The sequence below is a fragment of the Tachysurus vachellii genome, chromosome 6 (assembly GCF_030014155.1).
Source record: "Tachysurus vachellii isolate PV-2020 chromosome 6, HZAU_Pvac_v1, whole genome shotgun sequence".
Taxonomy (NCBI): Eukaryota; Metazoa; Chordata; class Actinopteri; order Siluriformes; family Bagridae; genus Tachysurus; species Tachysurus vachellii.
Window position 1 is genome coordinate 18,902,329 of NC_083465.1, and position 12,747 is coordinate 18,915,075.

Here is a 12,747-nt window from a genome sequence, read left to right on the forward strand (position 1 = left end):
GTGCTGAACTACACTTCCCATCAGCCTCAGCAGGTCACATGTTCACCTGTTTCTCGTTTCAGCCTGATTTAGCAAACAACATACAAGTTCCTCTGTTTAAGCACCTGATTGTCAAGGATCTGTTGTTATGATTATGTGCTCATGGGTTTCCTGGTTCTGCTTAATGTCTGGATGTTTGTGTGTAGTATTCTCTGTTCTCATTCTAGTTCTTGTTTTTATCGCTTTATGTTCCTGATCCTCGCTCATGCTGAGGATCCTTTCAACAAACCCAGTACTGTGTGACTAAATGCTAGAGTAATGACTCATAATCACAGTCTGGTTCCTTTCCAGGTTTCTTCCTCATGTCGTCTTAGGGAGATTAATCTTACCATTGTCACCTCTGACTTGCTCATTAAAGATCTAACACCAAATCTATATACAGATTTCTCTAAATAAAACTGACTGATAAGTGAAAGTATACATGCAAATAAATGCAAAGAAAAATTAATCAACACAAGAATTTTCATACAGATTTAAACAGCAGTACATATTTAATATAAATGCTGCTTTTTTAACACTTTACACATCACACAACAGTTCCTCAAGAACACAAAGTTTAAACGATCAGTGTTTCTGTAACCGACAATGCATCCAACCTCAAATCTCTGACTTGTCAATCTCAGCTAAAAAGTAAGTTAGGCCTGGTTAAGCCAGGTCTAGTTCTATGTTGAGATTGGGTAGAGCGGTTTGCAGTGTGTTTGTTGTTTTCTGTTTCTCTCTCACACCTGGCAGGTCACTAAGGAACAAGTACTCCAAATTCCTGAGAAGTGAAACACACACACATACACACACATACACAAAGCACCTGACAATCAGACCTGAGACATTTTAATAATTCGAGAATGAAACAGCTCTGTGGTTTCCACCTACCTCAGGTGATGAAGAGCGATTAAGCCTCTATCTGTCACATTGCCACAGGAGATGATCTCCATGGACCTCATACTGTTCTGCAGCTTCTCTGTCTTACTCATTCGCTCCAGACATGCATCCTCTATATATATACACTTCTGCAGCTTTATCTCCTCTACATGCTCCAGACCATCTACGCACACACATAGGAGAGAGAGATTTATTGACTATACGAGTCGCAGTGTAAGGGGTAAAGAGAGTCAGGAGCTGGTAATCCGTAGTAGCCTCACGATAGTCCCTTTAGAGCTGAAAACAAGGGTGTGTAGGGATTTCTACATGGTACTTTTTTTCCGTAAAATAAAATGATGTCCACATGAAGCAGGCATGTGTGTTACTTCTTTTGCTGTCATACATGACTATACTATGAAACATGGAAATCATTTCCTTACACTGCTCATTACAATGCAAAGTTTAAAAAAAGGTTATACAACAACATGACAGAACAACCTGATAATTAGTTCCAGCAATACAAACAACTCTTCTGTACACCAATTAAGTTCTAGTTTACCATAACCAATATGGGTGACGGTTCAGTGTGATTCAGTGACTTTGACTCTGGGCTGGTTGTTGGTGTTTACACAGAACATAGTGAAAAAAATATCCAGTGGTAAAATATCACAAATATATATCACACAAATATCCTGTGTGTGTGTGTGTGTGTGTGTGTGTGTGTGTGTGTGTGTGTGTGTAAGAGAGAGAGATCAAATGAGAATGGTGAGATTGATTCAAGCACAGGAAGAATATGTTTTAAAAACTTTTATAAGCACAGTGAATAGAAAAGCATCTCAGATTACAAACCACACCAAACATGGAGAACGACGGGCCACAAAAGGGAAAGGTGCACTGAGGTTCACTCCATTCAGCCAAGAACAGTGGACACAGACTCACCCAAACCTGGCAGGTGAATTCTGGAAAAACACAGGCCTATTCAGTCTTCAGTTGTCACGTTCACCTCCCATTAATTTTTCTCATATTTTTCACATTAAAAGAACATAAAGTCCTCAATGCCAAGAAACTTCTGCAGTGCAACATGTTTACAAATGAGATGCTCCAGTATGTGTGGAATATAAACCGAGCTCCTCGCACAGGAAGATGGTGGTGAAGTCGAGCCATTAACTGCCGCAAATAATCCAGTCAGAAATACAAATAATGTGTGTGTAGCTTCAAGTGTACTCATTTACTGTAGTAACAGCAATGCTGATGTGTGGGAAGGATTTATTATCCTAACGCAGGAGATGACAGGAGGTAATTATATGTTGTGAGCATTTCACACGTCGGATGCAAACTATACAGTATATTCCTGAGCAGAAAGTCTGATTAGGACACCACTGATGGTTGTGTCTTTGTATTTAGCGTGTTGTACGTAGGTTGGGATCAGTTTTGTAATGTAGCGTTACTGTACTTAAGTAGAAATTTCACGTATCTGTACTTTACTTCGCTATTTAAATTTATGTCAACTTTCACTTTTACTCCACTACATTTCCTAGATAAAATGTATACTTTTACTCCGCTATATTTCCACTAAGCATCTTCGTTACTCGTTACTACAAAATAAAATCAGAAGAAATGTGTGTGACTGCAATAAGGGAGGTTTGGCGAATCACTCTCCTAGATTGCATTACGCACTGCACGCTCTATTTCAGCGTACTGCTGCCAAAAGAGGATTAAGCACGACTAAAACCGCCATGGAAGCACCTCCTGGAGGACCTCCCGTTATCGTTGACGAAAACCCTGATGATAGTGGTGAAGAAAATAATGTTATACACCCGTAGCCGTATTTGCAAGAAATGTTTCTGTACATTGGAATGAAAGATTCTTCCTACCGGATGAAGTGACTGTTATGCCTTTCTGTTTTTTTTTTTATGTCAGCTCTAAAAATATGCTGTTTGTTCTTTGAACTTAAGAGAATTGTGCCTGAAAAGTCCTGGAAAAGACTGTGATTTTGATTTGATGAGTGAGATTAAGAAGATATGGGAACCCTGAATATGCTTTATGCTTTACTATAAGAAAGCCATAATAAAGTTCACAAAGTTCTTTTTACTTTTACTTCAAATGCTTAAGTACATAAATATCAGAAAATGACTTTTGATACTTAAGTATAGTATATATCAGATACTTTAAGACTTTTACTTGAGTAATATTCTAAATGGTAACTTTCACGTCTACCAAAGTCTTTTTCTAGTATGATACTTGTATTTTTACTCAGGTTTTGCTTTCTAGTACTTTATACAACACTGGTTGGGATACAGTATAGAATTCTCCTTGAATGTGTGCGTACTTGTGATATACAGTTAAAAAGCAGGTGAGAGATTCACAAGACAACTGACGTCACAAACTTCTAGATGTTGTTCCAGTGTTTTAATGCCACATTGTTACAGTTGTTACATTGCTAATGCTGTTGCTAAAAAAAGTCTTTAGCAGCTGTAAACTCAGTGTGTACTAAATACTGACGTGCTAACAATCAAAACCTTGCATGTAATTGCTGTTTATGACAATAACCTTGGGATTTGCACAGATGGATTTGAAGGATTACACCTTGCATGGTAAAATTAGTGAAGAGAAGAAAGAAGCTTAGGAAAACAATACAGCAGGGATACTGTATCAGGATCATACACAGTATCTTATCAGTTATTGTGTGAAGGTGTCACTCACCCAGGTAATCAAATCCCCGGTACATGATGCACGATTCTGTGGCATCGATGGCCTGGATTTGATATCGTCCCAGCGGCCCAGTCGGGAGCCCATTGTAATCATGCTGCCAGCGATCAAAACCACAAAAACGAACTTTGGCTCCACACCTTAGGAGCCATTCTGCGGCTGCACGGTCTGGACCAACTGCCTTAATCCGCTCATAATCAACCCTGGAACAAAACACACATTTAAACTATATAACACTTTGGGATGAAAGAAAGATTTTTATGAACAAATTAACTTCCTTCTCTAGGCCAATTAAACTCAAACTCAATTTTTCAATCAAACGGTAAAACGGTAAATAAAAATGCACTACTGGTCCACCTTGCACCTGACACCATTTGTGACACCCGTATCATATACAGTACAGTATATGTATATACATACATACATACATACATACATACATACAATGTATATATATCCTGAATAGATTCATAGATCCTGAATACAGCACAACACAACACATTTTTGGCTTAGATGTATGAAGAGAAAGTGCAAAAAAAAATATAATTCAATTGTTGTGCTTGCTGCTTTGGTCAAATCCCAATTTTTGTAGTTATTAGATTATTTTGTAAACTTAACCCATTTCATGAAACGGACTATAAAATATAAGATTACACAAATGTTTTCTGTGGCAGTTTTAATGTGCTACAATATAACAGTGAGAGGTGACTGTGCTTTCTGCCTAAGTGCAGTGTGTTACGACACACTTTCCATCCCCATGGTCATGGGTGTGAATCGTTCACAGTTTTAAACCCCAAGGCTTTTGCCTTCATTCTGTAGATTTAACGAAGCCACTTGGATGAATGAGAAAACATCTTCCTGACTGGAATACAAATTTTATTTACATTTACTGTGTTGGTTAGGTATTTTGCATACAGTAAATCTTCTCACTTTGTTTGGTTTTGTTTATTTGTTGCACACTATAGTATATGAAAGTGCAATAAATAAACAAAACCAAAGTGAAGGAAGTTTAATCTATAAAACTATTATTATACTATTTTTATGACTCAGACAATAAAAAAATTGTATGTTTATATTCATATAAAATATGAATGTGATACACATTTGAGATTAGTTCCCAGTTTTTATTCAGATGACATTTATAGAGCTACATATTTTTGTCTTCAGCCCCAGAATATGCTAAAAGCTTTAAGCACTCAATAATTAATTGAATAATTTGGGTAATAATTGTTGTAATAGTAGAACTTGGATATTAATGCCAGAAAACTCGCTTAATGTGACTCATGGAGGTGGAGGTACAGCAGCTAGCAGCAGCTGTGAATGGTTTTGTGTCTATGATACATTATTACTTGTTAAAGACGGCGTTCAGCCAGCCCCAGAACGCTCTGCTGCCCCCTGGGGATGCACACCGGGAGTGTGTGTATAAAAAACACCGCGCTGAACCAATCAAGACGTTCATAACTCCAATTCTGAAAAACATAAACCACACAAATACTTCTGAGTCAGTCTTTAAAGAAACCGGTCAAAGGTCACTATCAAAACTAATTTACAATGTTAATGGCGAGAAGAAACTTTATAAAGCGTGTGTCAGCTGTATTTAAAACGGTTCATTTTCCCATCAGTCCATTAGTGCCCTCTAGTGCTCAAAAGGATGTAGGTCTGATTTGATAATACAGCACAGCAAAAGTGTAAAAATAAATCTCGTTTAACCCATGTAAAATCAAGGAGTTCTTGGGACTGTATACTGTTTTTTTTAATCATAGCCTAGACATGAATTTAAATGATAAACACTGATGAGCTTTAATCCTATCTGCCTTGCACTCTATCTTGCACATAATCCTATCTTGCACATGGATGATCCCTGGGTGACTCTGACCCAGGCGACAGTGTCGTTCCTTGACACTTTTGGTATGCACAGTAAAAACAGCGGAAAAAATAATTGGTGCCCCACTGCCCACTTCCCAGGACTTGTACGACACAAGAACCAGAAACTGGGCAGGAAAAATCACCACTGACCCTTCGCACCCTGGACACAACCTCTTTCAGCTCCTCCCTTCTGGCAGGCACTACAGAACTTTGCTTACTAAAACTGCCAGACACAGGAACAGATTCTTTCCCCAGGCAATCACCCTGATCAACAACTCACCATAATTATATTCACTACTTCATATCTATAAGTACTGCATTATCACAACTCAGTCATCAAATCATCTGTATATATTACACACACCATTGCTGCTATATATTGTACAAAAAGCATAATATTACACAATATTGTTATTTGCACTCCCACACTTTATATGTACATTACTGATCAGTCATATTCTATATTCATATTTAATACTCATTCTGTCTATATTGTATCTCATCGTCTGCATTGTCTTGTATAGTTTGTATAGTATAGTGTTATTTATGTCTGTACTTTTGAGAGTCACAAACAGCTGGAACCAAATTACTTGTGTGTGTCAACACACTTGGCCAATAAACCTGATTCTGATGTAATGATATCTAAACACCGAGATCACCCACAAGACCTGCTGACGCAGTCGTCTAGCCTTCACAATTTGGTCCTGGTTCAAGTCGCTCTAACCCTTAAATTAGCCTATTTTACTGCTTCTAACACATCAAATTCGAGATCTTACTTTACTTGCTGTTTAATCTATCCCATCCCTGAACGTTCCCATGGTAACACTATATGGTCAGAGGTCCTAATGTTGCTGCTGATCGGAGATGTGGTCAGAAACATCAGTCTGTATGTTGGACACAGATTATTATTATTATGGTTAGTAGAATAAACTTTCGTATACCAAGAACAATTACTGTACTAAGTAAAACGAGTTTATTTCCCTCACACGAGTTGTATTTAGCACATTTTCGAATATAACGAATCCATATCCGACTATAAACAACAACAAAGTGTTCAAAAAACCTGTTACATTTACCATTTATTTTATGCAGTGACTGGTATAAAAGACAAATTCAAGACCTAAAGTAAAAATAAAGTCAGACAGTTCACCTTTACCAGCGTTGTTTACATTTTACCTCCGCCATGCGCCATTTTATGACCTTTCACCTCACGTCAGCCTGACGAAGCACGCCATGCCCTCCCATTGGTCCGTTCACGTTAAGCCAAAGCACATTATGAATAGATAGAGGTGCAACTCTCCATTGCTTCTTAGTACACAAACCAAAGCGTCTACTCAGCTATAGATGCATCACACACCTTTTAAACTGTTGGTTCATGATTAAAACAACTCAATATGCTGTTTAAAAAAATAAAATCAGCAAGCACAAACAAACAAAAAAAAAAGAATGTGATCCTGAAGCTGTGGAATTGTTAATGCATGATCATCAACTATTAATAATTGAATAAGATGAATTAATTTAACTCTCAGTGCCAGTCCCAAGCTGGGAGAGTTTCTTAAGGAGGGGCATCCATGAATTAATAATGAATTATAATAATATTGATATTATGGCATATAATCTAGCCATGGGGGGTCACAGTCCAGTGACTTCTGTGCCGGTCCCAAGCCCGGATAAATAGAGAGGGTTGCGTCAGGAAGGGCATCCGGCATAAAACATTGCCAAATCTAACCATGCGAGTTGTCAGTAAGAATTTCATACCGGATCGGTCGAGGCCCGGGTTAACAACGACCGCCATCGGCGCCGTTGACCTACAGGGCGCCGGTGGAAATTGGGCTACTGTTGGTCGAAGGAGTAGAGGAGGGAGGAGAGTGCACAGACAGAGAGAGAAGAGGGAAGGTAAGAGTGTAGGACTGAGAATAGGGACTCTGAATGTTGGTACTATGACAGGGAAAGGTAGAGAGCTGGCTGATATGATGGAGAGAAGGAAGGTGGATATACTGTGTGTACAGGAGACCAAGTGGAAGGGTAGCAAGGCTCGTAGTATAGGAGCAGGATTCAAGCTGTTTTATTATGGTGTGGATAGTAAGAGAAATGGGGTAGGTGTGGTCCTGAAGGAGGAGTTTGTGAGGAATGTTCTGGAGGTGAAGAGAGTGTCAGACAGGGTGATGAGTCTGAAGTTAGAGATTGAAGGGGTGATGTTGAATGTTGTTAGTGGTTATGCCCCACAGGTAGGTTGTGAGTTAGAGGAGAAAGAGAGATTCTGGTGTGAATTCGATGAGGTGATTGAGAGTATTCCCTGGGGTGAGAGAGTGGTGATAGGAGCGGATTTTAATGGACATGTTGGTGAGGGGAACACAGGTGATGAGGAGGTGATGGGCAAGTTTGGAGTTAAGGAAAGGAACCTTGAAGGACAGATGGTAGTAGACTTTGCTAAGAGGATGGACATGGCTGTGGTTAACACGTATTTTCAGAAGAGGGAGGAACATAGAGTGACTTACAAGAGTGGAGGTAGGAGAACACAGGTAGACTACATCCTTTGTAGAAGAGGCAATCTGAAAGAGATTAGTGACTGTAAAGTGGTAGTGGGAGAGAGTGTAGCCAGACAGCATAGGATGGTGGTGTGTAGGATGACTCTGATGGTCTGTAAGAGGAAGAGGTCAAAGATAGAGAAGAAAACTAAGTGGTGGAAGCTGAAAAAGGAGGAATGTTGTGAGGAATTTAGACAGAAGTTGAGACAGGCTCTGGGTGGTCAGGTAGTGCTGCCAGATGACTGGGAAACTACAGCAGAAGTGATCAGGGAGACAGGGAGAAAGGTGCTGGGTGTGTCATCTGGAAGGAGGAAAGACGATAAGGAGACTTGGTGGTGGAATGAGGAAGTTCAGTATAGTATACAGAGGAAGAGATTAGCCAAGAAGAAGTGGGATATGGACAGGACTGAAGAGAATAGACAGGAATACAAGGAGTTACAGCGCAGAGTGAAGAGGGAGGTGTCTAAGGCCAAGCAGAAGGCATATGATGAGTTGTACACTAGGTTAGACACTAGAGAAGGAGAGAAGGACTTGTACAGGTTAGCTAGACAGAGGGATCGAGATGGGAAGGATGTGCAGCAAGTTAGAATTATTAAGGATAGAGATGGAAGGGTGCTCACAAGTGAGGAGAGTGTACAGAGGAGATGGAAGGAATATTTTGAGGAGCTGATGAATGAGGAAAATCAGAGGGAAAAAAGAGTAGAAGGGGTGAACTCTGTGGAACAGGAAGTAGATAAGATTAGAAAGGATGAAGTCAGGAAGGCCTTGAAGAGGATGAAAAGTGGAAAGGCAGTTGGTCCTGACGACATCCCGGTAGAGGTCTGGAAGTGTCTAGGAGAGGCAGCAGTGGAATCTTTAACTAGTTTGTTCAACAGGGTATTAGAAAGTGAGAGGATGCCTGAGGAATGGAGAAGGAGTGTGTTAGTGCCGATCTTTAAGAATAAGGGTGACGTGCAGAGTTGCAGCAACTATAGGGGGATAAAGTTGATGAGCCATACAATGAAGTTGTGGGAAAGAGTAGTGGAAGCTAGGTTAAGGAAGGTGGTGGAAATTTGTGAGCAGCAGTATGGCTTCATGCCCAGAAAGAGCACAACAGATGCAATTTTTGCTCTGAGAATGTTGATGGAGAAGTATAGGGATGGTCAGAGGGAGTTGCACTGTGTGTTTGTAGACTTAGAGAAAGCGTATGACAGGGTGCCAAGAGAAGAGCTGTGGTACTGTATGAGGAAGTCAGGAGTAGCAGAGAAGTATGTCAGAGTGGTGCAGGACATGTATGAGAGGAGCAGGACAGTGGTGAGGTGTGCTGTAGGTCAGACAGAGGAGTTTACAGTGGAGGTGGGACTGCATCAGGGATCGGCTCTGAGCCCCTTCCTGTTTGCTATAGTGATGGACCAGTTGTCAGAGGAGGTCAGACAGGAGTCTCCTTGGACGATGATGTTTGCAGATGACATTGTGATCTGTAGTGAGAGCAGGGAGCAGGTGGAGGAAAACCTGGAGAGGTGGAGGTTTGCGCTGGAGAGAAGAGGAATGAAAGTCAGTCGTAGTAAGACTGAGTACATGTGTGTGAATGAAAGGGAGGGAAGTGGAATAGTAATGTTACAGGGTGAAGAGGTGAAGAAGGTACAGGAGTTTAAGTACTTGGGGTCAACAGTCCAGAGTAATGGAGAGAGTGGGAAAGAAGTAAAGAAGCGAGTGCAGGCAGGTTGGAGTGGGTGGAGAAAGGTGTCAGGAGTTCTGTGTGATAGGAAAATATCAGCAAGAATCAAGGGGAAGGTGTACAGGACAGTGGTGAGACCGGCCATGCTGTATGGTTTAGAGACAGTGACACTGAAGAAGAGACAGGAGTCAGAGCTAGAGGTAGCCGAGCTGAAGATGTTGAGGTTCTCTTTGGGTGTGACAAGATTGGACAGGATTAGGAACGAGTACATCAGAGGGACAGCCCATGTTAGACGTTTGGGGGACAAAGTTAGGGAGGCGAGATTAAGATGGTTTGGACATGTTCAGAGGAGGGAGAGTGAGTATATTGGTAGGAGAATGTTGGACATGGAGCTGCCAGGCAGGAGGCAAAGAGGAAGGCCAAAGAGGAGGTATATGGATGTAATTAATGAGGATTTGAAGCTAGTGGGTGCAAGTGTTGAGGATGCAGAAGATAGGGTTAGGTGGAGAGAGATGATTCGCTGTGGCGACCCCTGAAGGGAAAAGCCGAAAGAAGAAGAAGAAGAAGATATTATGGCATAATAATGATATTGTTGTTAACCATAATGAATAAATAATAATTTGATCATCTTCAGTAGCTGCAGGTCAGAGTTGTGGTGGACTTGGGAACACTGGGAATGAAGTGGGGATCAGACATCAGTCCACCACAGGACAACATGAGCACAAGTTCTTACACTTGTTCAAGCATAGCTAATCCACCTATCAGCATTTTTGTGAGATAGGAAAACTGGAAAAACTGGAGGAAACCCAGCACCTGAAAGATATAGCTCCTCACACGGTAAAGGCTCGATTTTACTTGCCTGTAGCTGTGTTCAGTCCATAGGTGGACCTCTGCACATTTGACACACATAGAAAGGGGTTGGTTTCTGTGGTCATTTTCCTGTTTAGAGGTCGGGAATTTACAAATTACAGCCGTGTGTTGAATGCAGCAGCATATCGACATGAACTTGTATGCAAGATTCATCAGTCATATGGAGTGTTACTTCAGCACATCCACAGAAATGACATTCAGTGTTATATCGACATAAAAAAGTGAAGTCAGTGTAACACCAAACTTATACAATAATAATATAATAGTATTACTAGTATTATTAGTAATAATACAACAAACTTTATTTACTCACATTATACAGTATTCTAGAAACTTCTTATTACCAATAATCACTTTTTCTATTACAGTTAGAGCTTACATTTTGAATGTATCAAAGAAATGTCTGTTAAGACACAATGACGATTTTCAGCTAAAGTTTATATAAAATATCTAAAATAAAAAGCCTCATGAGTATGAAAATGCCACCAGGAACAGCCCTCAGAAGCCACGCCCATCGGAAGCCACGCCCCGAACAAAGAGCTATAAAATGACGTCATTTTGTAAATCAGTGGTTTACTTTTTTTTTTTTTTTTTTGCTGGTTATGTTTATAAATTATTAATCAATTATATGTCTTTGTTTTTGAGATTATGTTTTTAAAGAGCGTGTAAATTAGTGCCACATCCCAAGTGCCACGTATTAATCCCAAGAGTTTTAAATTCAACAGAAAACACTCATTATATTTAAACTGTCAATAAGTGACACTGTAACACACAATAATCTGCTTCACCGTCGTATATTAGAAAATATTGTACGATATTTATATATATAAATATATAAATAAAATATATATAAATACATATGACGACGTTCCCTTTAATGTTCTCCCGGAGCTGTACAGGAGTCGCTCAAATCCTCATATCATTGTTGCTTTGTTAGCTTGACAAGCGAGAAACGCAGGTTTGGGCAGCTAAGAGGCTAACAAGCTAAGAGGCTATCAAGCTAACAGGCTAGAAAGCTAACAGAAGCTGTTCCAATTTAAAGTCTCAATTTCTCGAGATTATCAGTGGACGGCTTCATGATTCCTTTCCAAGACAACATTTTTGTGTGGAGAAGGTAAAGAGGCGCAGAGGATTTAGCGCTCAGTCAGGAGGAGGATATCCAGGGAGAGATTGAGGTAAGACGTCATGCTAGCGGCGTTACTTCGCTCATTCCCGGCTGACGTTAGCATTTGTTTGTGTTTATTAGCATGTGTGTATTTCTCTATGTACTATTTATTGGTGAATTTTCTACTGAAATATTGCCACACACATCCTAGAGACCTGTCAAATCAGCCAGGCAAGTTGCAGCTAGTTAGCTGTTAGCTAAGGGAGATAACGTTATTTTGTAGCTAGCTAGTTATTATGGTAATTTGCGTGTATCGGAAACTCAACTGTATAAATGTTTGGAAATGTCTGTAAGACTTGTTGTACTGAAGTTATATTTCAGAGTGATGAAATAAAGTCTCTGGAAATGGGTTCTCCGAAACCAAGAAAAGACACGATCATGTTTGGGGTTTGTAAATATTTTGTAGTCATGGACGCTTTTTACTGTAAACGTGTGGTTATATATCGGAACCTTGGATTTAATCGTAAAAGTTTTTATTATTAGAATTGCCTCAGACTCCAGTTGACATTATTTATAAGCACAAATACTTTGATCATCTTAGGTTGCGATTTTCACTACTGTAACCAGCATTAGAAAATCACAGACACCCTGACTGTGCTTCCTCAGACCCCCCTTTAAGAACTGTAGATTTAAAGAAGCAAATAATTAAAGTGTATGGAGACCTTTAAAACCACATATCATGTAACATTTTACTGGGGTTAAACCTTATGTGGTAGCTCAGTGGTTAAGGTGTTGGGCTACTGATCGGAAGGTCATGGGTTCAAACCCCAGGTCCACCAAGCTGCCACTGCTGGGCCCCTGAGCAAGGCCCAAACTTAACCCTCAGTTGCTCAGTTGTAAGTCACTCTGGATAAGGGTGTCTGCTAAATGCCGTAAATGTAAACCCAAAGTCAGTGTACACAGTGCAGCCTTCTTTTTAAACACAGGTTCCTGGTCCAGTTCAGTGTTTTCCTGCTCATCACGAAATGGTTCATATTTAGGAAACTAGAGATGCTGAACTACGGCCAGTGCTTTTCATACCGCCACATTGACTTTGTTTTATCTGCTAAAATATT

The 12,747-nt window shown here is 40.1% G+C and overlaps 2 protein-coding genes across 4 annotated transcripts in view; one reads left to right on the forward strand and one right to left on the reverse strand.

The window, feature by feature from the left end:
* Positions 1-499: 499 nt before the first annotated feature.
* On the reverse strand, positions 500-6,744 carry dmac2l (distal membrane arm assembly component 2 like). Its single transcript, XM_060872737.1, has 5 exons — positions 6,623-6,744; positions 4,956-5,075; positions 3,601-3,809; positions 910-1,081; positions 500-799 (listed from the first exon to the last, which is right to left on the reverse strand). The coding sequence occupies exons 2-5, from the start codon at positions 5,063-5,065 to the stop codon at positions 685-687; spliced, it is 606 nt and encodes a 201-aa protein (XP_060728720.1). The 5' UTR covers positions 5,066-5,075; positions 6,623-6,744; the 3' UTR covers positions 500-684.
* A 4,707-nt stretch (positions 6,745-11,451) lies between these two features.
* The window catches only part of klc1b (kinesin light chain 1b), a 32,350-nt gene continuing 31,054 nt past the window's right edge, over positions 11,452-12,747 (forward strand). For all 3 annotated transcript variants that reach the window (XM_060872733.1, XM_060872736.1, XM_060872735.1), the window contains exon 1: positions 11,452-11,702. The gene's annotated coding sequence lies outside the window, so the exon portion shown is untranslated. The remainder of the gene's footprint in view (positions 11,703-12,747) is intronic.

Excerpts from the sequence above, each read along its gene's own strand:
- dmac2l (XM_060872737.1), bottom strand. The coding sequence starts at position 5,065 with ATGAACGTCTTGATTGGTTCAGCGCGGTGTTTTTTATACACACACTCC. Across the intron at positions 3,810-4,955 it reads CTGAACGCCGTCTTTAACAA|GGTTGATTATGAGCGGATTA; the intron begins GTAATAATGTAT and ends GTTTTGTTCCAG. Across the intron at positions 1,082-3,600 it reads CCGGGGATTTGATTACCTGG|ATGGTCTGGAGCATGTAGAG; the intron begins GTGAGTGACACC and ends GTGTGTGCGTAG.